The sequence below is a fragment of the Pelodiscus sinensis genome, chromosome 1, assembly GCF_049634645.1.
Source record: "Pelodiscus sinensis isolate JC-2024 chromosome 1, ASM4963464v1, whole genome shotgun sequence".
Taxonomy (NCBI): Eukaryota; Metazoa; Chordata; order Testudines; family Trionychidae; genus Pelodiscus; species Pelodiscus sinensis.
In genome coordinates, this window is record NC_134711.1 from 91511978 (window position 1) to 91539258 (window position 27281).

General features: G+C 47.4%; 1 protein-coding gene and 1 long non-coding RNA gene across 2 annotated transcripts in view; one reads left to right on the forward strand and one right to left on the reverse strand.

The window, feature by feature from the left end:
• Positions 1 to 28: 28 nt before the first annotated feature.
• LOC112545115 (uncharacterized) overlaps positions 29 to 27281 on the reverse strand; it is a 33576-nt gene continuing 6323 nt past the window's right edge. Inside the window, exons 2-3 of the long non-coding RNA XR_003088540.2 lie at positions 6422 to 6531; positions 29 to 181 (exon numbers count right to left, since the gene is read on the reverse strand). This is a non-coding gene — a long non-coding RNA (uncharacterized LOC112545115). The remainder of the gene's footprint in view (positions 182 to 6421; positions 6532 to 27281) is intronic.
• LOC102452627 (extracellular serine/threonine protein kinase FAM20C-like) lies at positions 4797 to 20956 on the forward strand. Its single transcript, XM_014571464.3, has 10 exons — positions 4797 to 5309; positions 8389 to 8564; positions 8711 to 8789; positions 10316 to 10408; positions 12350 to 12465; positions 13235 to 13415; positions 13802 to 13911; positions 18829 to 18910; positions 19169 to 19228; positions 19616 to 20956. Exons 1-10 carry the CDS (start codon positions 4813 to 4815, stop codon positions 19887 to 19889), a joined length of 1668 nt encoding a protein of 555 aa, XP_014426950.3. The 5' UTR covers positions 4797 to 4812; the 3' UTR covers positions 19890 to 20956.

Below are 27281 nucleotides of genomic sequence, written 5' to 3' on the forward strand. Positions count from 1 at the left end.
TTTTTCTTTAGAACCCATCAAGGTGTGGGCACAAAGGGAAGGCAGCCAACTGTGACTTACTTCAGACATCATGCTTGGGACATGTCTTCACTCCCTTGGCTGTTGGCTCGGTAACTTGTGGTGGGAGGAAGGAGTTCTGTCCTCTTTAATTTTGGTTTTGTGCTGGTGGGCGGTTTCAGTGCTAAAGGAAAGTTGCCAGATCAGCAGTGCTGGAGACCAAAGTCTTCTGTTTATCCCTAAAGCAGGTTCAATAAAAGCAGCAGCAGGGCAAGCTACACCCCTTGTACCGTCTGCTAATCTATCTCAGTCCTGTTCTAAAGGGACAACCTCTAAAGAGGATTTGAGTCTCTGGCTCATTTAATCATTGACATTTTCAGAAGAGAGCCCAACAAGTGCTACAATCCGTGCAGGTTGTTGTCTATCCTCAAGGTCCCTACCTTGTGTACATTTTAGTCCATATGACCCATTACTGCCTACAGTGGAACTAAGTGACTTGCATTAAAAAAATCTCCATTTGTTAGCCTTGTTCCCTAATCTCTGTTTTGCATAAATATGTGAGCTCTAAAGGCAGGGACCATCTTTTTTAGAAGATCTGAAAAATGCTTGGCTGTACTGTAAACCCATAATCTAATAATGCCAATGCCATTAGAATTTATTTTTCATTGAGATCATGTCACATGCAGTAGGAGCAAAGGCCTGTGTCCTTTCATGTAGACCTCACCTTTCAGATGGGAAATGGAATTCTACCTCCTTGCCAACGTGGAACCGGTGACTTAAGAGTAGAAAATACCTGTATCCCCAGAGCCACCTACTCCCCTTCTCTTACCTCATAGGAACTAGCGTGCTGCAGCCCACCAACAAACCAGTTCCTCCTTTTTTAAAACTAACTGAGCACTACTGGAAAGGGCTCCAGGGTAATCTGGACACTTGGCCAGTGAAAATCTTGGTCCTTGTGTTCTAAGTCTTTCATCCTCCTCACACTACATTTACATTCCTTAGAGCCTGAACGGTAAGTCAGACAAGAGACTCTGAGATCCTGCCTCTTTTGGGTTTGCAGTCTGTTATGGCTTTTCTGAAACACACTTTAGTTTCTTTAATTTTATTTATTTCATAGTAATGAATAGTTAATAGCTGTGCATGCACACATACACATGCATCCTGGTCATGGGTGCTCAAGGGGTCAGGCTGACCTGTAGAGATCAGATTGAGAGGGAAGGGGTTACCTCAGCAAACAATCTCTTGGACCCACTGTCTGTCTGTTATCTGTCCCATGCTCATGTGGCTTCAGCTATGTCTCTGTGACCTGCACAAAACAAGCACTATTTGCCAAAGTTGGATGGTCCCCAGCAATTAACCCCATGACCGAAAGATAAAACTCCTGAGTTTTCTAAAGCAAGTGCAACTGGGGCAGCCGGAGATACACATGTTCTCCTATGCCATCCCCTATAACCATTTCAGGCTGTAGCCAACAGTCATGAGTCTTTCTGGGGCCTACTCCTTCCTGGAATGGAAGTAGCTGCAGTCCTTTCATCACTGGCTGGAGTGTATGCCTTACAAATTTGTTCCAAGAGTGTGTCAGCAAAGGAATTTCAAGTAGGAGACCATTGGGCTCACAGCAATTGTGTTTCTCCTATGTTGAGGGTGAAGAGAGGAGAAGTTTGTCTTAGTGTGACATTTCTTGCACCTAGTCCATGTGCTGTTACCATCATCCTACCAAAGGACGGTGCTTGAGTCACAGATGGAGAGGGAAGTGAAAAACTGCTGGGTGGCATGTGTTGGCATCAACCAACATGACCCTTCCTGTCTGCTACTTGGGAAGGACCATAATGCTTCAATACCCAAATATTAGCAGCACATCATTTGTGATTTACTTTGCTGGGAGGGGAGTGAAGGAATGCAGTGTTCTGCTATTGTACTGCATGGTAGGAAGTCCTGAGTCCATAAAAGCACTGGAAAGGACCATCATGGACTCCCTGCCCCAAGGGTGACTCAACTCCAGCAAGCAGGTGAGGAATGGGAGGCAGGAATCTGATCACTTCTCTGCAACGATGTCATGGCAACAGAGTGCTCTGAGACACAGCCAGATGAGAAGTGTTAGCTTTGAAGCTCTCCATCTCTCCTTTCACTGCAGGCTCAGACCTGACTCCATGAAAAATCTTTGTTAATATTTAATGCTGGCATTGAAGTGATTCAGAGCCTGAGGGTTGCAAGCACCCCGCCCAGCCTACTTTCTACATCCTGCTGTGACACTAAATCATTGCTGCCACTAGGGACGAGGATTTTGAATGCTCCTGGCGTAAAGCTTCTGTTAACAAGCAGGCTCCAACACATATGAATAAGAGTTGAATATGAGGTCGCAAGCTGCGTATAGGATCCCCACCCACAGAGCAGAGTGATCTCAGGCTAACTCTGTGCCCTGGAAGGTGTGGGGTCCTCACATACATGTCCAGCTTAGTCCTAGACCTGTGACACAGAACATGAAAACCCCACTGCTCAATTGTGGGGTCCTCATTGGAACCAACTCATTTGACATAAGCCTCTAAATAGCTACCAGGTGGTTAAAAACCTCTGGGAAGCACTAACCTAATGGGTCTGTATTCCATCCACAATCCCAACTTGGAACCAATGACTGCCCTGTGAAGGGCTTTGTATTATCCATCCCCTACTGCCTGGCTAGGTCAGCAGGACTTGAGGTCAGTCATTTTGCTGGAAAGCTCTGCTCATGTGAGCACCAGAACATGGATGCAATTAAGAGTTAATATCTTTAACACAGACTAAAAGGGGAAATAAGATCCATTCATTTACTGTCGGCCATGTTATTACTGCAGTGCAAAGGAATGAAATATAGCGTTGTCAGAATCTGGGGCGGCAGAAAGTATCAGCTGGAGATGGTTACTAGGCAACCATCGCACCACGGGACATGAACAAGCAGAGAACTCATCATTCTCACCACAGCAGCTGTGTGTGTATGTGTGTCCTATGGAACATCTACATATGCCTGTGTGTCAGAATCCTGTGGGAGTGATACCGAGTCAGGAATGTGTGAAAAGAATCTCCGGTCATCCAGCCCCCCGGACCTAGGCCCAGGTTTAATCTGCTGACATGGCCATGAAGGATTTCACATCTTAGCTCCAGCCCCCTGAATTATCCATTCTCCTTTCCCCAGACCTCTTAGGTGAAAGGAAAGTTTTAAAAGGAAAACTGGCATCTTTGACTCCTGTACCCCAGTGCTGACCTTTCACTTCAAGACATTCCGGCCCCTAGTGGCTGTTACAATAAGTTTGTGATTGCCAGCTTTGCAGGGCTGTGTTAAATCTGGGAAACTTTCCCTTCTGTTTACTTCCTTGGCCTGCATGATGGACTTTGCGTAATTGTACGTCAGTGGAAAGAAGCAGGAAGGTTTCCTAGGGCTAAGGAGCTCTTCAAAATGATTGAAATCATCCAAATACATTTGGCTCAAAGTAGCTAGCAAGCTAATTTGAAATTTATTGAAGATGCAGCTTTCTCACACTTCTGTTCTTGCTTGTCCTAGTCTAAAAAGTGCAGTATCAGCAAAAGGAAGGTAGTACAACCAGCAGGTGTCATATAGTGCAGGTACTTGCATAACTCTTCCATGGCACCTTGAGCATGACATCAGCACCCCTTGCTATTCCACTGCTGGAACCCTACCCTAGATTTGATGATGCAGCTAAATTCTGACCCAAAACATTCTCTATTATTCCAGTTCTAGGATCTCCCCCCCCCCTCCCCCCCGATGTAGTTGTACTATCCCTCTTGCTCCTGACCCACAGCACCCTCTGCTGTTCCAAGCCTGGGACCCTGGAAGCAGCTTTGCCAGCACATCTCACTCCTGATTTGCAGCCACCCTTGACGTGCCAGTCCCGTCTCTCCCCTAGTTCTGCCAATAGTTAAATTGTTGGTATATCCAGCTTTAGTGTTTCTATATGTACCAGTGAAGAGGTTGGTATATTTTAGGGGCCTTGTAGATATGAGAGGGGATGTGAGTGTACATGAGGTTGACTTGAGTGTATATTTATGTGTGTGTGAGATATCTGAGAGTGTCCCTTTGTGAACAGGTGGTGGGAGCAAGTTCTTTCTATGTGACTAAATATGTGGCTGTAGGTGCATGCATATAGACACAAATGCAAATGTGTGTGGGGGTATATTAGTGGATATGTCAAGGTGACTGAGGGAGGTACGTGAGTCGGTAGGAGTAGGTGAGTGGGTACTGTATGTAGGAGTGAGTTGATAGTGTGAATGGATAATGGGGGCACGTGTGTGAATATGTGGGAAGCAGTTGGGAAGAGAGGCTGCAGAGTGGATTAGGTGAGAGGATTGTCTGAAGTCACTTCTGTCATTGAACAGTCTCCTACTATTGATCTGGAACTTGCCCCGTTCACTCTAACCCTTGGCACTGCCCGCGCTTCCCTTATCAACACTGATAAACCAAGCTGCAACCTTCCTTCCTCTCTCTGCCCTGCTGACAGCTGCCACATTCGGGGGGTCCTCTCCACAAGGGACCTTGGAGCTGCTCTGGACGTACTGCTGGGGACACATACAATCACCTTTTGTACTGAGACGGCAACAGTGGCAGAAGAGAAGGTGACACGTGTTGCTAGTTTAGTTTTCACCTGCAAACTCCAGCTGCTGCGTTGCCCTTGTTTTTTAACATTGAATCTCTAAAGCCAGGGGGATTTTCTGCTGCGCTGCTTGGGACTTCTCCATCATTCTTGTTTTGGGCAAGGGGATCGCTCTGCTGTATTAACTCTTCTCTACCTACCCCCTTTGGAAATTTGTATCAGCCTGGAGAAGATGTTACGCCGACTGCAGACTCTGCTCCAAAGGAAGTTTAAAATTTTGCTCTTCTTTCTCCTCCTCCTGGCTCTCTTGATGCACATGGCATTGGACTTAGTTCTCCCAGCTACTCCCAGCTCCTGCCGCTGTTCCTCAAAAGCAGCGAACCCCTTGGGCCTCCCACCACCTACCCCAGTAGTTTCAGTCCAAAAAAAGTTGAGCCTGAGGATCCTTCAGGATTTCAGCAGCAGCAACAGCTCAGTGGAGAAAGGCTCCCGCTTACTAGAAGGGAGGCCGCCAACAGGCGGTGGACCCAAGATGGTTCTCAGAGACCGGGACTTTAAGCACCAGTGGGCAGGTGTGAAACTGGCACGGGCAGGACGATCAAAGCTGGCAGCACTCTTTGAGCATCCCCTCTATAAGATGCCAATCCCAGAGCTAATGGAGAAAGACAAGCTCTTCACTGTCAATCCCAAAGAGAAGTTTACACTGAAAAGCAGTGGGAGTGATGAATGGTGAGAGACCACCTGACTCAGTGTATTCTTCTGGAACACAGTAACCAGACCAACCTATAGTCCATCATCTAGTGGGCTGTTGTGTCCAACGCTGGCTCTAAGTGTATTTGGATCTTGGCTAAATAATTATTTTAGCATCCCAACTCATTCCTTCCTGCTCGGTTTGGGGCTAGATCCCAGTCCCAGAATGTTTTGCAGAGCTTGTGTTCTGGCATAGGGCTGTGGCCATAAATGTGGCATCCTAAGCTGCTGCCCATGTACAGATAAAGCCAACCATGGGTCTTCCTCTATTAGTGGCCACTGTCAGATCCTTTGCAGGAAGGAACAAATTCCCACAATGTACCTTAACTGTGCATACTATGCCATATTTTAATGGGGATAGGGATTTTTTGAACTGAACAGGTGACCAGTTTATGCTCTGAAGCATGCAGGGCTGGTCTTACCATGAGGTGAACTGAAGCGGCCGCCTCAGGTGCCAGACTATGGGGGGGGTGCCACTAGGACCCACAATGTAGAAAATTGTGTCTGCTGCTGGTGCATATGTATTCTCTCTGCAATACCATGAGAGGAGTAGAACAGGAAGAAGGCAGAATTGAGATCTTTCAAAGTTTTGGCCCAAGCAAAGGGGCATGGGGGCATCATTTGAGCTCCCCGCCTCAGGTGCCAAAATGTTGTGGGATGGCCCTGGAAGCATGGGCCATTGCAACTTTATCCTGTCAGAGTCATTATTATTCCATGTCTCATAGAGGGCCTCCTTTTGAACTGTACTAAGGTATTTGCCTCTGCTGTTCTGCAGCAGTAAATTCCACTTGTTATGTAGTGGCTATGGCCTTTGTTTTCAGAAGTGACTGGTGATTTTAAGAGCCCCACTGAAGGTTCCTCAGAGATGCAGGCATACAGCCTTTCTGACAACCAGGCTCCATTAAAGTGGCTCAAATTTGGCAGCCAAAATCAGATGATCTGAGTAAATATTTGCTTTAGTCCATTTTAAATGTACTTCCCTTTAATGCAAGGGCTTCCTTGTGATCAATGAAAAATCAAATGGAAGCTTTTGGGTTGGCCACTTCTGTGCAATTCACTATCTTATATAAGTTATCTTTATTGTATCTTACCTCCTTTCCAAACCTAGTAGCCTTCAATCTCCGAGGGTGTGAGAAGTCTTCTTCCTCCTATCCATAGCGCTAACCATTTGCATTCTCTTTCTCCAGACAGCACCCCGCCCCTTGAAATGAGATGAGCAACAGTTAGGTTATTTCCAATCTTAGGGTTACTTCCTGCCTTGCCTTTCATAAGATGCTCTGTGATCTGCACAGGATTGGTGGTCAATGATCACACTATTGTCATATCATAACGGTTATTTGCATCCCCCATGTTCCACTGTTGGCAGTCACCGCTATTCCTAGATGAAAAAATAAAAGCCAATTAGTAATTGCTATTGTGAATATGCAGTGGATACTTTAAAGGAACCGAATTTTCAGGACATTGCAGTTATTAAAAATAAAAGTTAGAAAGAATGAAAAATGCATAGCTATTTTCCACAAACAACCTTAACTCTGTTTCTGAAGATTACTCTGTCGTGTGTCCATAATTTAACTTGGAAGATAGGTATGTGTTCTTTAAGGTGTAACTATCAGATGGTATCATTTCAATATACTTTCAGGGAATGGGAGTAGATTTAGATTATAGTAAACTCTTTGAGGGTGGAACTGTCTCTTTATTCCATGTTTGTACAGTACATGGCAGAATGGGACCTATTCTCAAATGCCCAGATCCTCACAGGTATTTAGGGCTTTTAACTCCTATTATTTCAATGGGAGCTAGATACTTAAGTACCTTTACAGATCTGGGCCTACATGCTACTTTTAATATAATATAATAATGCAAGTGTGCAGAAAATACACAGTGTAATTTTAATACAGATACTGTGAACTCATTTCCCTGGGTAAATCAGAGGTGCATGACAAATTAAAGGGAAATGGTGGGTCAGAACAAAGGATCAGCATTGAGATTATTTCTGAAAAATAACTATGAATCTCCTTTTTCCCCTTAGCATTTTAAAATATATAAATACAGATGACTCCTTTAAAATAATTGGTATCATGCAACTAACTGTATTCACTGTTGGTAATCCTTATGCTGGAAAGAATTCAGCTAGATTTGGACCCCAGGTAAAAATACAGTCAAAGCAGGGCTGAGCGGTATAAATCTGAGCGGCTGTTGATTTTCTTAAAGAGACATTTTGGAATCTTTCTTAGCTCATCAAATAATGCATCCTTTTTGTTCTGTGCCCAGCAGGCACTGTGGGGCAAAGTCTGGTCTGCCCTAAAATACCTGTGATCGGATAAGAACAGATTCAGGGTACACTGTGGGGGCCCAATCCAGGAAGAACTAGGGATACTATAAGTCAGGACTGAGGTGTGTGTAGGAGCCTTGGCCTGGAATAGCAGGGAGTGAGCTCCCATTCTCTTGGTACATGGCTCTTGCCTTTGGGGAGGCTGGGTGTGAGTGATGGAAAGTCCCTAGAAGTGGGGGAAACACTATGGTCTGGACTGTGGCCCCACCCACCCTTCTCCCTCTGAAGTCCCACACACCCATCACTCTTCTCTGTCTCCTTCTGCCTGAAGGGGAAGGAATTGGAGGATGAGAGGGGGTGAACATGAGTGAGCTACAGGCTGGGAGGTATCTCAAGGGGTGACAGAAGAAGCCAAGCAGTGCCTTAAGATAGAGCATAGGTGGGTCCAAGCCAATGGGCCGGGTGCCAGTGGTGTCCTCACCTCTCAGCAGCCTCTGCTAGCACCACTGCAGAAATGGTGGGCCAGCATGCCTCCAAAGAGAGGTGTGGTGCATCTGGCATTCCTTGCCCCTTATGGGAAGACTTAGCCTCCCCATGCTTCTGATACTCATCACCCATGTGCATTTCCTCCTTAGCCCTTCCCAGCTTCGTGTTTGCTGGTAGCTGTGTGAGAAGGGGCTGATCTTGTGTTGGTGTGACCATAAGAAGGCTCTTTGGAGATGGAGAGTACACAGTGCATGTCCTAAACCCTGTTGTTGTTATGTGGGGGTGGCTTTTGGGCTGCAGGATCAGCAGCAGTAAGGCAGAGATGGTGCTTCCAACCGGGAAGACTCCATATGATACCTACCCCACATGGCTCAAATTCCACATTGGCATCAATCGCTATGAGCTGTACCCCCGCCAGGACCCCATCACTCCCACTCTGCTGGAGGAACTGGCTACGCAGAAAATCATCGGCTCAGGTACCAGTCTTTGCTTTTCTTCTCAAGCATGCCCTGTGTCTGCATTGCTTTCTGTCCTTCTCTCTCTCTCTATGTCTATTCCTCTCCTCAGTCCCTTTGCCCCTTTTCTCCTGCCCTGACCCTGATTCTTGTCTGTTTCATTTCAGTCCAGAAACCTGGAGGGACCCAGCTGAAGTTGATCATGTCGTTCCCAAATTATGGGGAGGCACTCTTCAAACCTATGAAGTGAGTAAGAGGGGTCAGGGCCCTATCAGTTCCTGAGATGAGCCAGAACCAATATCCTGGATCAAAGCACCCCAGGCTTGGGCTCATCTTAAATATTTTCATTACCTAGTGAGGACATCCAGCTAGGAGGTGGAGGGAGGCAGGGTCTCTAGCATTATTCCAAGGGCTCACTTCTCTGAGCCCCCATACAGGAAGCTGGGGATTTTAGGTGAATTCCCCCACTGACACCTCCTTCCCCGGGAACACATGAGACATGCAGTTCAGCTCTTTGTTTGTCATGGTGTGGTGCGACCTCTAGCGGTAGAGGGAAGCATCTTCTTAGAATGTATTTTGTATTTTGCTTGCACAGCATGAAGGGCTTATGAGGTGTGGGGTGAAGGGAGGACAGTTGTTCTGGGGGGCCCCGAGCTCAGGGTGCCTCCTGAGCCTCTGCAGTGTTTTTGTAAATAAAAAGGGGGCAGCCAACATGATGTACCAGGGCTGCTAAAGGCCTGACAGCATGTATATGTAAAGAATGACTGTGTGTGTGTGTGTGTGTGTGTGTGTCAGGATGGGAGACACTTGTTCTGGGAAGCAATGACTCTGAAAAAGGTTTGGGGGTCATGGTGGTTAATCAGCTAACCATGAGTTCTCCATGTGATGTTGTGGCCAAAAGACCTAATGCAATCCTGGGATATATAAACAGGGTGTATTTGGGATTGATGCAACTGCTGCTGGAATGCTGTATTCAGTTCTGGTCACCACACTTCAAGAAGGGTGTTGATAAATTGGAGTGAGGTCAGAGAAAAGACATAACAATGATTAAAAGATTAGGAAATATACCTGACACAATGATGGACACAAATTGCTCAGCCTACTTAGTTTAACATAGAAACAGTTAAGGGGTGACTTGTTTACAGGTTATAAATATCTTTGTGAGGAACAAATATGTAATAGAATTTTTATTTCATAGGCTCTTCAATCTAGCAGAGAAAGGCAGAAAATGACCCAGTGTCTGGATGTGGAAGCTAGACAAATGTAGATTGGAAATAAGGTGTACATTTTTAATGGGGAGAGTAATTCATCATTGGGACAATTTACCAAGGGTTGTGGTGGATTTTCTGGGAACTGGGTTATACAGGAGGTCAGGCTAGATCAGTGGTTCTCAACCTACTTATCACAGTGAGCCACATAAGCAGCTCTCTGTGTGTTGTGTGGGCCGCAGCTGCGTACTGTATGGCCCTGAGGGTGTCACATGGCCTGCATGATTGGGCCACAAGCAGCCCCAGGGTTGAGAACCATTGGGCTAGGAGATCACAATGGTCCCTTCTGGCTTTGGAATCTATGAAACATGCAGCAAATGATGGCAGGTTGGAAAGTGGTTTGTACGGCTCTGGTGTTCACAGTGAGTTTGGAGGGGGAAGTGACATAGAGCTGGATCACAATGTGAACAACTCTAAATTTCGCCCATATGATAAGCAGGTTTAGACTCAGCACTGGAAGCTTCAACTGCCTCTGTTTCATACCCACATTCCCTTCCATTTCAGGCAGACTCGGGACCAGGAGACCCCAGCAGATTTCTTTTACTTCTCGGACTTTGAACGACACAATGCAGAAATAGCAGCCTTTCATCTGGACAGGTGAGCCCCTCAAAGGCCCTTCCTGTTCCCAACTCTGTTCTTCAGGGGACAGAGAGTACATTTATTAAAGGGAGCTGGCAGCAGTCCTGAGATCTTAGCCACATAATCTGCCATCTGCAGGGAGCCCCATTACTCCATCTAGTAGGGAAAGAGGAGAATCCTAATTCAGACTGTTAGCACCTTGGAGAAATAATTATCTTTGTATATGTCAGTCACCAAAACATCATGCACATCCATTGTGCTATGCAGATTCAGCTCCATGCTCATTCATTCATAAGATCTCTCCCCCTCCTCCCATTGTTTATTCAGGGGGCCCAAATCTAGCCCTGAAACATATGCCTTTGACAGTCAGCCTCAGTCTTAACCAGCAGCATTTCCTACTTCAGCAGTCCTAGGACCTCCTGACACAAGCAGTTGTCAGTACACGTCAAGCCTGGCATTAGAGCACCTCTCTCCTCTTCCCCCCAGTTCAGCTCTGTCTGTGTACTCCTGTCCAGACCCTTCCGATCCCCACTGGTCTGCCCTGGATGGTGGGCTTCCCATGCAGCTCTGCTGATGTATCCTAATCCTAACCCCTGCATTTCCAATACAAGCCTCTCCTAAACACAGAGGCTACATCTACACTGGCCCCTTTTCCGGAAGGGGCATGTAAATTTCACCAGTCGTAGTAGGGAAATGCGCGGGGGATTTAAATATCCCCCGCGGCATTTAAATAAAAATGTCCGCCGCTTTTTTCCGGCTTTTAAAAAAGCCGGAAAAGAGCGTGTACACTGGCCCCGATCCTCCGGAAAAAGCGCCCTTTTCTGGAGGCTCTTATTCCTACTTTGAATAAGACTGGTGCATTTCCCTACTACGACTGGTGAAATTTACATGCCCCTTCCGGAAAAGGGGCCAGTGTAGACGAGCCCAGATTGTCCTGCCAGATTATAAAGTAATTTTTGATGTGAACAAATATCCATTTAGCAACAGACCCAATTGAAATCTACCATTGTTGCAATCATGTGTAGGACAGAGCCCCAATGCAACCTGTTCTATATTTCCATAGTGACAAAGCCAGGGAGTTTCTGGGGGATTCTCAGCCTTCATTAGAACACGGCTTCTCAGGACAAATTTTTGGTGGCCTCAGACTGCAAAGACAGATTAAGCCCTAGATGGAGGTCGGAGAAGACAGCAAGGGCCCAGGGCGATAGGGGTGGGGTAGGTGGCTGGAGGAGGCAGCAGGGAGCCATATCTTGAAGCCCATAACTGGGGAAAGGAACGCAAAGTTATGTGGCCAGAATCTAGGGCACCTCCACTACACAGCTGAGCCTGGGACTGGAGACCAAAGACCCATGGCCAGAGCTCACTGCCTGAGCCCACTGCCGGTGGGAAACTCACCAGCTGCAGCCCTAGCAAGAAGTACCACATCAGTGAATCTAGGCACACCAGAGAGAGGGAGAGGCTGCTGCTTTGCCCCACCTCCAAATCACAGCCCAGGAGGCTGTGGCTGCAAGAAAAGGCCCTGATGGTTTCATGCTGCTATGGTAGCTGCATTTGAGAGACTACATTAAAGTATCTTCTCCAGGAACTTAGGAGTTCCTGTAATGGATCAGATGATCTGCACTCAACCTCCACCTGGTCCACCTAGTCCCATAACATGTGTCCAACATCTGCCAGTAGCTGAAGCTTCAGCAGAAGGTGTGAAATCCCTGTGATTTGCATGCAAATGGGCAATACTATGACAATAGGGTAGTGGAGATTTTCCTTCGTGACCCCACATCTTACACACAAAAGCATGGTGATCAATCGCCCTTGTCATTTTTCATCTGGCTACATCATTGCAGATACTGTTCTTACTATCGTCCAGCTCTCGGTGAAACAAGCACTCATCTTAGGGAAGAAATGGTTTTGGTCCTGCGTTTTGTTCAGTTTCTTCTTTCTGTGCTCTCCTTGTCCCCAAAGGATCCTGGATTTCCGGAGAATTCCCCCAGTGGCTGGCCGGTTAGTGAATATAACCAAGGAGGTTCGTGATATCACAACTGACAAGAAACTGGCTAAAACCTTCTTCATTTCCCCAGGTAAGTGTTCTGTGTGCGTGCACCCATCAGAAGCTCCCTGGCTGGGCTGCTGAGGGATGAACTGCAACCCCAGTGAACACATCTTCCCGCCCCACTTGCCACTGCCCAACCTGGATGTGATTAAGGAATGATCTGCAGTGTCTCCGGGTGCAAATCACCTGCCTGAGTGTTCTGGAGCTGCTCCAGATTATCTGCCTGGGTTCTATGTTTCCCTCCAATCCAGATTATCTGCTTGGTTGCTCCATCTCACTACCTTCCCATGAATCCCATCTTCCCTTGGACTTACTTGCCTGGCTGCCTCTTTTCCAAGATACAGGACTTCTCAGCTAATTTATCCAGTGGACATGTCTTCTCCCACATCTCCCTGATCTCCTGCCAGCTGTGTATTTCAATCTGTGGGTGTGACAGTGGGATCCGAGCTATGTGCTTGCTGCGTCCCAGCCATAATGGCACCCATTTAAGTTAATTAGAGCAGACCTGCTTTATTTTAAGATAGATCTATTTGGTGGTTTTTTTGCTTTTTTAAAAAAAGGGGGTGCTGGTACTCCAGGGGAAAAGTTGTTCAGATCTGACTGGAGGTGCTGGTACTGCGTACCGGGCAGTAGCATCACAAAAAAAGCACTGGATCTATTGAGGTATAAAATTACTGTCCATGCTCTGCAGGTGAGCTTTCCTCAGCCCATGTGCCATCTCACCAGACCTACTCCTTGGGTAGGTCATGAGGCTGCTCTTTGCTGACCTTTGCTCTTTCCTCGCTGCCTCTCCACAGCCAACAATGTCTGCTTCTTCGGCGAATGCTCCTACTATTGCTCCACGGAGCATGCCTTGTGTGGCAAACCCGACCAGCTCGAGGGCTCCATGGCAGCTCTTCTGCCTGACAAGGAGCTAGCCAAACGCCACTCCTGGCGCAGCCCTTGGAGACGCTCATACCACAAGAGCAAGAAGGCAGAGTGAGTATGTTGGGAGGGAAGGTTGGGGGTGTAGGTGGTGTGGGGGCTGCAGGAGCGGTGTGGCAGGAGGACAGCAAGACTGACAGCTGTGTGGGGAAGAGGAAGTGTCTGTGGGGGGAAGGTGGTACAGACAGAGGTAAGGCATTGGGTCAGGGATGCAAGCTGAAGGTGGTGGTGTTCCCTACAGCATGGCCATGCATGAGAGGAAACATCTACTATAAACTGTCCTTTCAAATCCAAGGATGGGGGTAGGGGTTGAGAAGGCAAGAAAAGCCCAAATGATGAAAAGGAGTCATGCAGAGTTTCTATGATGCTCCCCTCACCTCCAACCCCCCTGGAACCTAGGAGAACACCCTGTGATTTCCCCCTTTGGCCTCTCTTCTAAGCTGGGAGCTGAATCAGAATTATTGCACTGAGGTGAGAAAGACACCGCCTTACGACAGCGGCTCCCGCCTGCTCGACCTCATAGACATGACTGTGCTTGACTTCCTGATGGGTGAGTGTGTGCCCCTCTCCTGGCAGGAGGAGCCCTCAACCTGCCCCATGCTCTCTTAGGCCTAGGCCTACAGATCTGCTCACTTGTGACACACCTGTACCTGCAAGGAGGTTTGCATAGGTGTTTGGGATATCTGAGGGTGTGCATAGATATTTGTATTGACAGACAGTGCCTGTAAATAGTACGGGGAGGGGGAAAAGTCAGGGCAGCTGTCTTCAGCAATGTTACTGAACAAGCTCAGTCTGTGGGAGCCATGCTCAGTACAAGCCAAGCAGCAAATCTGAGAGGGCAGATGACCTTGCATGTCACGTCTTTTGTTATTTATAGATCAGTCAAAACTCATTAGGCATTGAAGGGCCCCTCCTGGGGAAATCTCCGCCTCTCTGCCTGCTTTCCCAAACTATCCCTCCACAGCTGTGGCCTGTCAGTGTTATTGCATGAGTCCCTTGCTCTGCCCTCTCTTGGCTGCACTTCAGTATTGCTTTTCACACCACCTAAGTTATTTCCATCCTTACACTATAATTGTAACCTTTAACTTTCAGAATTTTGTTTTAATTCTGTTTTAAATCAAATGAACTCTGGACTTTACGCTCTCCCCCATCCTCAGCACTCCTGTTACATATTATGCTTTCTCAACTAGCAACAAAAAGCTGTTTCCTTCTTGATGGTTATAACCACCACTGGCATCATAATGACCTGCCCTAGATCACTAAGGCTTAGGTGATTGTTTTGGAGGATGAAGCCCAGCTTATCAAGGATTCCAGAGTAACTTTCACAACAGTGGGTATAATATTGCCCTTTAATGTGCTTCCTTATTGACCAAACTACAGCATTCTTGGTCTACACTCTGTTGAGAGAGCTACATTCCTTTTAGTAAAGGTGCCTTTTTATCTTATCTGGGCCAAGGTTTGCACCTGCACACATCTAACTTCCGCATCCTGCTTTGCTCTATGGGCTAGCATTTTCTATATCTGTTTCTGCATCCTCCTGGCAGGAGTCAATGGCTCACCCTCTCGAACACTGACAACAAGCCACAATTCCCTTTACAAAGATAATAGAAATAGTAACAACTAATGAAAATAGCTGTGCTGAAATTATCCCATTCTTGAGCTGCTGGGGCCCTGGGAACTCCTTAAATCGAGGCAATAAGGCTTGATAGCATCTATGAGCTTTGTGTTCATCTGCCTTTTACCATCCCACAATAGGCACTCAAAGCAGCTAGTGTTATGGTGCCATCTATTGGGAAAGAAGAGGGTAAAAATATGGTTAAATCTGCTGGGATAGTAGGCACAGAGGCTGTGTCTACACTGGCACCCCTTTCCGGAAAAGGGACGCTAATGAGACCAGTCGGAATTGCAAATGCCGCGGGGGATTTAAATATCCCCCGCGGCATTTGCATGAACATGGCTGCCGCTTTTTTCCGGCTCGGGGTTTTGCCGGAGAAAAGCGCCAGTCTAGACGGGATCTTGCAGAAAATAAGCCCTTTTCCGGAAGATCCCTTATTCCTACTTCCTTTGAAAGTAGGAATAAGGGATCTTCCGGAAAAGGGCTTATTTTCCACAAGATCCCGTCTAGACTGGCGCTTTTCTCCGGCAAAACCCCGAGCCGGAAAAAAGCGGCAGCCATGTTCATGCAAATGCCGCGGGAGATATTTAAATCCCCCGCGGCATTTGCAATTCCGACTGGTCTCATTAGTGTCCCTTTTCTGGAAAGGGGTGCCAATGTAGACACAGCCAGAGTGTATGTCTACACAGAAGAAAAAAACCTGTGGTTGGCCCATGCCAGCCAAATTGGGCTCACAGGGCTAGGCTGAGGGCCTGTTTCATTGCTGTATAGATTTCCAGGGTTGGGCTGGAGCCGGGGTTCTAGGACTCTGCAGGGTGGGTGGATCCCAGAGTTCAGACTCTGGCCCAAGTCCAGAAGTCTGAATGAAACAGCCCAGCCCCAAGTTAGCTAGCTCGGGTGAGCTGCAGGGTTTGATTTGCTGTGTAGACATCCAGAGTCAGTGCATCCTGACCACTGCCACATGACAGGGACATGCTCTTTTGTAACCTCACCTTAGATGACTGAAACCAGGAATAAAGGCCAGTTGGCTGGCTGTGTTCCGAATGCCTGCCCTAGAATGGGAGAAGAACTTATGTTTACTTCAGTGGGGCCATGTGGGATGTAAATCTCTGTGGCCTGTATGTCTTGTGCTCTTACACAGGGTGATTGATGATTTTAACTTATCTCCAGGTGGTGGAACAGTAGGATCTACATTACCTTTGCTGAAGTTTTTTTGCATTTGCTGCACAGGTGCATTCAGTTGAAGGACAATGATGTCTATTGCCCTGTCACTGGCTAATGGTATCGGTGTTTCCCCCACCACCACTTTCATTTCTGCTCCTCCTGTTTCATACCCTTCTTTGCTATGGACAGATTTTCCAGTGCCCTGCCTTGGTGCTGTTTACAATGTTCTGCTCACTTAAGGATCTGAACAGCATGTTTTGATCACTGTTTGTCTGTTGTCTCTGCTGAGTTCCAGTTTCTTTAATTGGTTACATAACTTGGATAGTTTCAGTTTTCCACTATCTTTTGTCACTGATGCAAACAGACTGATTTGATGCTTGTGCCATTGGACTTACTTCTGCTCCATTTATGGCTATTATCCGTTAACAGCTTTCAGGTAGCCCTGGATTGTTATAGTGAGAACAGTTAGAGACCTTCCATCTCAGTTTCATGCTGGGGACAAACTGATCCTCTCCAACTCCCCTCCTCCCAACTTAGACTTCTAAATCAATGTCTTAGATTTGCCATCAGTAATCTCTTCTTTTCAGCCCCTTCTCCATTTTCATTTTACTACTTATTTGCCTCTTTCTTTCCTGGATTTAGTTCAGGCTGTACCCTATCAAATACCATCAGATGGATTAACTGGGCATGCTGTAGTACAGCAATAAGACTTATCTAGGTATTGCTGAACATAGCAACTTCACTCACTCTCTAGGAGTTTCCTGTTTCTCTGCAGGTCATTTTCTTGCTTTGACCCTTCCTTTAGTATTGTTATCTATGTTTGCAAACACTTCTGTTCTCTGACCCCAAAGTTCAAGGTTGTTCACTGAAGCAGATGTCTGAATGCTGATTTCCCAAATGTTAGGGGGTTTGTAACAGACAGTGCCCCTCTCTCTCCCTCTTTCTCTGATTTTCTTCCTCTGAAGTAAATGTGGAACTATGGCCAAGACTTTCAAAAGTGTTGAGTGATTTTAGATGCCCAATTTGATACATCTTAAAGTGATGTGATTGTCAAAAGGCTTTGAGTACTGGCTCTCTGCAAATCAAGCCTTGTAAGTTGTCCCAGATCAGGGACCCCAAATCACTAATCATTGCATTTTTAAATCTTGGCACGTTACTGTGCTAGCCAGTGTTCACCCTCTGGTGCTGGCCCTTTCCTGCATCCTTCTTTACGTTCTGACGACATACTGGAATAGCAGTCATCATTTTTCTTCTTGACTCTTCTTTCTGTAGTTTGGAATACATTTATGTTCCTGATATCTCCTTGCTTGATACCTCAGCATTGTCTTGCAAGGGACTTTGGAGATCTTACCCATTATTTTATTTCTTACCCCACATAGGCATATTATTGGATAAATTGTCCATTAAGCAAGTGTTATATTTTCCTCTGAAGTGTATTGCATTGGCCACTGCTAAAGGGAGGAGACTGGACTTGATTATCAGTCTGATCCCTATGACTTATCCGCTTATCTCTGTTATCATGGCTAGCTATTTAGTTCTCCTGTAGTTTATTTTCCCTTGCTGCTTACAATACCTTACATTCTTAGAATTCTGCCATAGTAAGTTTTCAGTTAGACTAAATTTTGGTACACAGAGACAAGCAGATCCAGTGTCTGCTGCTTTTCTGCTTCCAGTATTACCTCTGAATTCATGTTTTCAAGCAGTAAATCCCATCAGATCTTGCCTCTCTTGAGGTCACTGCAGGTGAGGTCACAGTTCAATCTGGATGCTGCTGTCGATAAATCTGTCAGCAGGGCATGGAAAAACAGTGTGAGGACGTGATCTGCTTCAAATTGTATGCTTGAGCAGATGACTCCAGGTGCAAACAAAATTGGATTGTGAGGGTCCTGAGCATGTCCAGCAAAATCTGATCTGTTCTCTTTGGGGCTCTGTGTCAATCAGTCCAACCCAATGCTGGTACAATTCTGTCAAAATCCTTGCTCAGAGTAATATCTTATTCTACAGCTTTTGCTTTAATTAGAGTGAAGTCTAAATGTGTCTCATGGCAATTCCTTGTGTGGGTTCAGGAATCATGGCTGATTTATCCATAGCAATATAGTTAAAGCAGTACAGTTGTTATGTGTAGATAAGCCCCTAAGTCACTTCTGTTACTTTTCTCTCCTCACTGGGGTTTGCAGCTCCTTCCAGTTTAGTACTAGCTGCAAAAGTCTTTAACATGCCATTCAATCCTTCTTCCTGGATGTTAAATAAGATGGCTCCAAAACTGATCTCTGCAGCTTCTTTCTTTAGGCTACTCTTCCCAACTCGCAGCATTGCCATTGCTTGTGAGTCTTTCTGAGGTATTTCGTTCAGACTGCAGTCTACTGGATAGTGGCATATCCAAAATGATATTGACATCTATTTTCAGAATCTATGAGCCAAAGTATCCAAAGCTTTACTAAGATCCAATTGTGACCCATCCCTTAAATCATTAACTTTGTAATTCTATCTAAAAAGCAGGAGAGTTTGGCTGACAGGATCTATTGTTGATAACTCCAGTGCTGATTATTGCTCGTGGCTCTGTCATCCTGAGTGGTGATTGTTAGGATCATTCTTCTTTCCTACTCAATCTCTTGAGCTCAGGGTGTGCTTGAAGTAGATTGTTTACCTTTGTCCTTCCCTAACACTGTTCTCCTCTCCCCTCTGCAGGTAATATGGACCGACACCACTATGAGACCTTTGAGAAGTTTGGGAACAACACCTTCCTGCTTCATCTGGACAACGGCCGAGGGTAAGGATGGAAGATTGGCTCCTGCTGACAGGAAATTTGGAGAACACCACACACACGGGGAGGCCATGAGGAGGCTGTGGAGGTGGGGCCAGTCTTTGCACATGCTGGGAATGTTGTGGTGGCCCAGACACTGCTTGTGATGTCATTGACATGTTACTGCTGAGGTTTCTGGCGCAGGTGGGATGGACAATATTGCACAGCCCATAAGGGGTACATCCGACCCGTCCAGGAAACCGGCACTCTTTTTGTTCCTCTTAGATTTGGGAGACATTCTCACGATGAAATGTCCATCCTGGCCCCTCTCCAGCAGTGCTGCAGGTAATGGCTCTCTTTGCCCCTTCCTTCCTGCCCCACTCCACCCCTGACTGGGTAGCTTTCGAAGGAATCAATGGACCCCCGATTGTTCTGGTTCAGGAATGGCCCTGTCTGGATTTGAGTGACTGGATCCATCTCCCCCCCCCAACACACACACACACACACTGCAGGATCTCTGTCACGTGGAGAAGAGTGGCTGCTGCGCCCCACCCACAGGTGTCTGAGTATCAGCAGTGGGTGAGCGATCCCTGCATCTTCTGTCTGCAAAGCGCTTTGGGATTGCTAAGGATGGAAATCACTCCATGAATCTCAGAGGGTGGCGTGGCTGTCCTTTACATGGTTGATTTTTATTTTCTCCCTTTTCTTTCTTCTTCCCACCCCCACTCTTAGTATCAAGAAATCGACATTCTTGCGCTTGCAGCTGCTTGCTACGGAGCCGTACCGCCTCAGTGACATCATGCGGGAGTCGATGGATTCAGACCATCTCTCGCCAGTCCTATCAGAGCCTCACCTGGAGGCTCTGGACCGGCGGCTCCAGCGAGTACTGGAGGTGCTGCGGGTGTGCATGGCGAAGGGAGGCCAGGAGGAGGTGCTGGTGGATGACATGGGAAAGCTGCAACAAGGGATGTGGCAGCATCAAGAGAGTAGGAGCAAACGAGCGTGATGGGAAGAGCAGACAGCCCTTCCCACCATGACCCCTGAGGCTACCTCTGCAATCTGGACTCTTGCTGAATAAGAATCAGCACTGGTGCAGCCACGGCTGGGTGCCCGTGTTGGGACCTTAGTCCCTGGATTTATTCTTGGTGGGAAGACAGTTCAGAGGGGGAAGTGAGTGGGGCAAAGAGAAACAAGTGGGAGATCTGGCTGTAATCAAGGGGGAACCCTCCAAAGTGAGCCCAGGGGAGAGAGGACAGGCTGGGGAGAGAAGTGGGTTTCAGACTCCAGTAAACATTCAGCAGCTGCAGAGTCCTGGAGCCAGCAGGGCTGGTCTGCCCTAGAGACTTGCATTGGCATAGCTGCACTGCTGTAGCACTTCTGGGAAAGATGCTCTGAGAGGTGGTAGCTATGCCAGCTGGAGAAGCTCTCCTGCTGACACAGTGCTGTCTACACAGTGGGTTAGGTCAGTGAAATTATGTCGCTCAAGAGGGTAGGTTTTTCACACTCCTGAGTAACACAGTTAAACCAAAGTAGGTGGGTCAGGTAGGCCTAGGTTTGGATAAGGCTGAGGAGCAGGGACTACTTAGGGAGAAAGGTTGCTCTTCTGGAGAAGATGCTTCTGGGGACTCAGGAGATCTGGGTTCATTTTTTGGCTCTGCCATCACCTCTGTGACCTTGAGTAAGTCACCCATCTTTGTGCCTCTGCTCCCATTCTGTAAAAGGGGGATAAATAATCACGCCTTTCTCTCACCCTTGTCTGTCTGTCTGTAAGCCCTTTGGCCCAGGGACCGTCACTCACCATGTGTTTGTACAGCACCTAGCACAATGGAGCCCGATCCTTGTTAGGGCCTCAAGATAACAATAGAATATAAGTAAATAACATCTGGATATTTTGCAGAAGGAAAGCCCCCAATAGGGACTCCCTGTCTGTTCAGAAACAGTCCCATTACAAAAATCACACCTTCTTAACCCATGTGTAAGGTGTCTGTGTTTGTGTTACTTAGGTAGATAACAGGCCTGTGATATATGAGTTAATTACTAACCTTCACCTCACTGGGAGCTTGCTGCTATGGCTGGAAACTCAGACATAGTAATGGTGTGTGGGTGAGTGGGTGGAGGGGGGGAGGTCCTGGAGTGCATCAGGTCAACAGGTCAGGATGGTCAAGTGATTAGTGCATGGCTGTTGGAGTGACAAGGACCTGGGTTCTGTTTGTGACACCTCTACTATTTTGCTCTGCACAGCTTGGACATCTCAAAGAAGTGTGTGAAGCAAAAGCATTCGTGATTATGATGGTGACAGATATCTTGTTGCCACTATGGATGTTAGATAGCGGGTAATGGAATAGTCAACTCATTTCATAAATTCTTAATGGTTAGTCGACTGTTCTACAGTCCCAGGGGTGGGGCCAGCAGCCAGTGCGCTTCCAGCCCCACTCCTAGGGAGCCCCTTGCCACCCTGAGTTGCTGTCTCTCTATCACAGGCAGCAGGGTGGGGTGCCAAGCGGGAGCCAGTCTGTGAGGGGAGCTAGTTTAAAAACCAGCTCCCTTCGCAGACTGGCTGCCTGCCACCCCGCACTGTTGCCTGTGATGCAGAGGCAGCAGTTTAGGGTGGCAGCAGCCCCTGTCCATGGGGGGTCCGAGCTCCCCACAGACAGAGGCTGCTGGGGGAGGGGAGGGAGTGAGGCTAGGCTGCCGTGAAGCAGCCTCTGTCCGTGGTGGCCCAGGCTTGCTGCAGACAGAAACTTCTCCCACAGCTGCCCCTGTCCGTGGGAAGCTCGGTCCCCCCACGGACAGAGGCTGCTGCCATGAAGCAGCCTCTGCCTGAAGTGGGCCCAGGCTCACTGCAGACAGAGGCTACTCCGTATCCCCCGGCAACATCCTCTGACCCCCTACCCTGTGCTGCTGCCTCCCTGGACAACTCATGGGATCTGGCAGCCAGACATGTGCAGTCCCTGCCATACCCCCCATTAAGGCACTTTGGGTGTGGTGAGGAGCCTGGGGCCACTGGCCAAGAACTTCCAGCGAGGTGCAGGTTGGCCAGCATGAGTCGGGTAGACCCTTTCCTGCTTGCGCCGCACCTGCTCTGCCGGCCCTGCATCCTGCCAAAGTGGCCTAGCAGTGTCACCATGCTGATGGATCATGAGACCTTGTGTGAGCCTTGCAGAAGCAGGCACTGTCGCCTCCCTGGGCTCAGGCCTGGCGGCTCTAAGCCTGGCCATGGAGGAGCTGCTGAGCTGCTGCATGTCCCCTTGGCCTCCATGGGAGACTCAGGAGGAGGCATCGCTGCCGGTTGAGTTCTGCAGAGTTGTGTTCATGCGCTTCTACAGGGCCCTGGAGCGGAGCTGCTGGCCCGCCTGGCTTGGTACTTTGGTGTGGCCCATGGCAGGGTGGCTGAGTTCAGCGCCAAGGTGCTGCAGGCACAGGAGCAGCAGAGGAAGCTGGGCACCCTGCTCCAAGCCAAAGATCGGCTCTGCTACCTCAGAAACTGGGGCCTCTTCCAGCACCTGGGTCAGCTGGAGGGCACTTCCTGGTGGAGCTCAGGGTGATCTGCTGGAGGTGCTGGCAGCGCAGCATGAGGAAGGGCCACACATTAGGGTATGAGGGGGATCTAGCAATCCCAGCTCTGAGCCTCCCCCCACACTTCTCAAACCCTTCCCCTAAGCCTCCCATCCTCCACAACCTCCGGCCCTGACTCCTGCACATACCTCCCTATCGCTGAGCTGCCCACCCCTGCCTTGACTCCTGCACCTACCCCTCAGCTGCTCCAGCTCAACATTATTTCGAAATATTGGCTGTGTGTGTAGATGCACATTTTGTTATTTTGAAATAATGTCAGTTATTCCAAAATATTTCTGCTGTGTAGATGTACTCTAGGGGCCCAGTAAGCAGGGGAAGTGTTGGTTATGCTGCTAGACAATATTAACCTCTCGTGTTCAGAAAATTCTCTGGTTTGGCCCTGGTAAGGTCCTAAGGGTGCCAGACTAGAGAAGTTCAACCTGTAGTGACTGCTGGCACTTTAAACCCCATGTTCTCTAGACCGGTTCTGAACAGGATTGGAGGACACAATGGTTAAAAATATTGGCAGATAGCCTACAGCAGAGCTTGTGTCATTGCTACCACCAGTGGAAATGCCCCAATGCTAGCAGTGGTGGAAAATTAGTCCAGTAGTAGAAAAGCCCCAATGGAGCTGGACTTATCAAATCCCTGGTACACAGAGCAATGGAGAGAATCTGGAGCTGCACCAGCTTCCCACACATGAGCAGACGCTTGCACAGTCTTATGTAATTGCCTTTCACCACTTCTTAATTTTCCCTGACTAAGGGTGAAAGCAACATACAGACTGTTCACATTCACAACACTTTACTGCCCAACCCAAAAATTGATAGTTGGGTTCTCAAGGCAACAGCCTGGGGATGGAGAGAGCTGGGTTAGAATCCCTCCTCTGCTGTAGACTTCCTGTGTGTCACTGGCCAAATATTTAGCCTCCCTGTGCCTCAGTTCCCCAGTGTAAGCTGGAATTAATAGTGCTTCCTTACTTCGGGGGAGGGGGGAGAGATTGTGAGAATTATTTAAAAACAGGGGTGCCCAGGTGCTGTATTAATGGAGAGTGGGGAGTGCAAATCTATCCTGCCAGGTGGGTAATTCCCATTTACAGATGGGGAACTAAGAGGGGAATTACAGGTCAGAGCAGGAGCCATTGGCAGAGCCAGAACTAGTACTCAAGATTTCCCACCTTGTCTCTACACTCTTGGATCATGTCTCTCCAGATTTTTTCCCCTCCTGCCTCTTTCTTGATAAATCCTTCACAAACGCTGCAGTGGTGACATCACTGCAGCTCCCAGGGGAACAAAAGATATCAGTCTTTTAATTACCAATTTGATCACATAATTTTGCACTTGTAAGATCCAGGATTGTGGTTTGGAGTGGAGGGGACCGGAGTGAGTGAGCCTGCAGTTCCAGCAGAATTATCTAAAGTCATAGCAAAGACAAACAGTAACTAGCTAGCCAAGGCTTTGGGAGAGTGGAATCAATAATCTGCCTTTCCTTTTCAAATGCCCCCTGCTTGAATTTTCTCTCACCCCTCCACCCTCACCCATGTGAAAGTTGTTCTTTTAAATGGCACAGATCTATTCAAGGACTAGCACCATATTTAGTACCTGGATTATCCACTTAATCCCTCTAGGAGTTGGAAACTAATCTGCACTAGGTTTCCATCAACAAAAGCCAGGATGGGGGCAGGGGGAAGACAGATGCTGCTGATACTGTTGGTGGCAGTGCTGTAATTTCCACTCCAGCTCATCTGATGAAGTGGCTTTTACCCACAAAAACTCATGATATAATATATTTGTTAGTCTCTAAGGGTACATCTACACTACACTGCTATTTCAGGGTACCAGAGGTATCCTGAAATAGCTACCCTGCATCTACACAAGCCGCATGTTATTTCAAAATATCTTTTGAAATAATGGGCACGCTATTTTGGCATCCTGGTAACTCTCATTCCATGAGGGTTAAGAGATGTCTCGAAATAGCATGTTATTTTCAGCAGATCTAGAGAAGTGATTATGCCCCTTTATTTGGCACTGGTGAGGCCACATCTGGAATATTGCATCCAGTTCTGGGCCCCCCACTATACAAAGGATATGGACACATTAAAGAGGGTCCAGTGGAGGGCAACCAAAATGATTAGGGTGCTGGAGCGCATGACCTACAAGGAGAGGCTGAGGGATTTGGAATTATTTAGTCTGCAAAAGAGAAGAGTGAGGGGGGATTTGATAGCAGCCTTCAACTTCCTGAAGGGAGGTTCCAAAGAGGATGGAGAGAGGCTGTTCTCAGTAGTGAGGGATGGCAGAACAAGGAGCAATGGTCTCAAGTTACAGTGAGGGAGGTCTAAGTTGGATATTAGGAAAAACTATTTCACTAGGAGGGTGGTGAAGCACTGGAATGGGTTACCTAGTGAGCTGGTGAAGTCTCTATCCCTAGAGGTTTTTAAGTCCTAGCTTGACAACACCCTGGCTGGGATGATTTAGTTAGGGTTGTTCCTTCTTTGGGTAGGGGGCTGGCCTCTATGACCTCCTGGAGTCTCTTTCAGCCCTAGGATTCTTTGATTTCGAAATTTGGCACTGTGTAGACATGCCAAGTTTCAAAATAAGCTATTTTGAAATAGATTCAAAATAAGATATGCAATTTGTGTAGGGCAAATTGCATAGCTTATTTCGAGTTTAGGATACTGTGTAGGTGCCATAGGACTGCTTGTTGTTTTGAAGTTACAGACGAACACAGCTACCCCTCTGAGACTATTAGGCTATATTAGTGTCCAGAATGTGTTAGGCGCTAGTGTTCCTGTTTCAAGGAATGAAGAGCTTGAGTTACAATAAAAGAGTTTAAAATTAAATACATCTCATTTAGTAGATGATGGTAATGGGGGGGGGGAGGGAGGATTTCAGTCTATGAGTAACAGGATTGTAAACTGCAAGGAGAGACGGTCATAGGGTGGGATTTAAAGGAATGTAATTAAGACTTTAGTTACACTAAGGCTGTGTCTACACTGGCGCGATCTTGCGCAAAAGCGGCTGCTCTTGCGCAAAAACTTGCTGCCTGTCTACACTGGCCGCGTGTTCTTGATCAAGTAAACTGATGTTCTAATGTATGAAATCAGGGCTTCCTACACAAGAACTCTGACACTCCAGCTCAGGAATAAGCCCTTTTGCGCAACTGTTTTTGCTCAAGACGCCAGTGTAGACAGGCAACATGAATTTCTTGCACAAGAAAGCCCTATGGTTAAAATGACCATCAGAGCTTTCTTGCGCAAGAGAGTGTCTACACTGGCATGGCTGCTCTTGCGCAAAAGCACATCTCTTCTGGAAGAGTTTTTGCGCAAGAAGCTGCCAGTGTAGACGTAGCCTTTTAAAGGTATGTCTGCACTCCAATAGAAGATAAGTGGCATGACTGCAGTGGGCCTGGATCAGTTGATTCAAGTTTGTGGGTCTGTAAAGTTGTGGTGTCGAGATTGGGGCATGGCCTGGAGCCAAGGGGCTGGGACCCTGTGTCTGTTGGGGGGAGGGAGTGTCTCAGAGTTGGCTACAGCCCCAGTTTGAACAACTACACCTCAATTATATAGGCCTGCTGCTGCAGTCCTGGCCCAGTGAACACAAATCAGCTGGCCTAGGCTTGTCTGAGACTCAGTGCAGCAGGTTTTTTATCACAGCATGCATATAGCCTGAGTTATCACCAGTCCAGTCCTCAGGGAGAGCTCTAGTATAGGCTCTCAACAGGCTTACCTGAATTGTGAGTATAAACACTAAAGCCTTGCTTAAACTAGCATTCTCCCCATTGCTACTATTGGTGGAGCTGCATAGGCAGCCGTGCAATGGTGGGGGGAGTTAAGAAAAAGCTCAGTGAGAAACACAGCCCAGAAGTAATGAGATGAAGTAGAGCAGGGCTACTCAACTTTGGAAGCCCCAGGGGCCACAATGATACAGCACATGCCGAGGGCTGCAACTTAAGTATGGTTGCATATACATGCAAATATATGCAAATCGCTTCTTTCATACTGACGGGCATGAATACAAAGATTAAGGTAAGACTACACAACACACATTTAAGTCAGTTCCGCTGATATTAATAAAATGCAATATTTACCTGATTTCCACCCATATGACAGCACTTTTCATGAGCAACGACAGTCAAGGAAATTAACTACTAAAATGCACGTCAACTGAAGACCACTGTATTGATTTGCCATTGTGGCATGTGTTCCCAGAGGAGGCCATGTTCAAAGGATCTCACCCGCAGACGGCGTGTTGAGCCCCATGTAAACCCAAACTGCACCGCGGGCCACAAACAAACGGGCCACTGGCTGCATGTGGCCCGCAGGTCGCGTGTTGAGTAGTCCTAAAGTAGAGCAAAGAGAACATTCCACAGCTGGATGTCAGGAAACTATTCCTACCTGGCAAGTCTACTGCACTGTGGCCTATCCTCCCAACAGAAGGATTGGGATAAAGCCCTATGAACATACTATAGGTCAAGGGGAAAGCAGGGATGTTCACGGAGTATCCAAATGCCGTCTTCAGTGCCTGTGCATCTACATCCTTCATGACTTTTAGAAAGCAGAAAAAAGCTCTGACTGTGACCCTTCAACCCTTTGTCACTTGTAGCTCCAGGACTGGATTGAACCCATGTCTCTAGAGATGAAAGGGCAGCATATTTTCTCCCAGATTTTATTCTTCTGAAATGGCAGAAATTGTCAGTCATTGTCCTAGCTCCAGGAGACAGGAATTTCATATTTCCTGCTTAGCCTTCTGTTGTTAACTTTTACCAGGAGCTTTGTTTTTCTTTGTTTTGGGGGTTTGAGAGTTTTTTTTTTAATGTTGTTTGCTTGTTTGGGGGAACTGGCTTG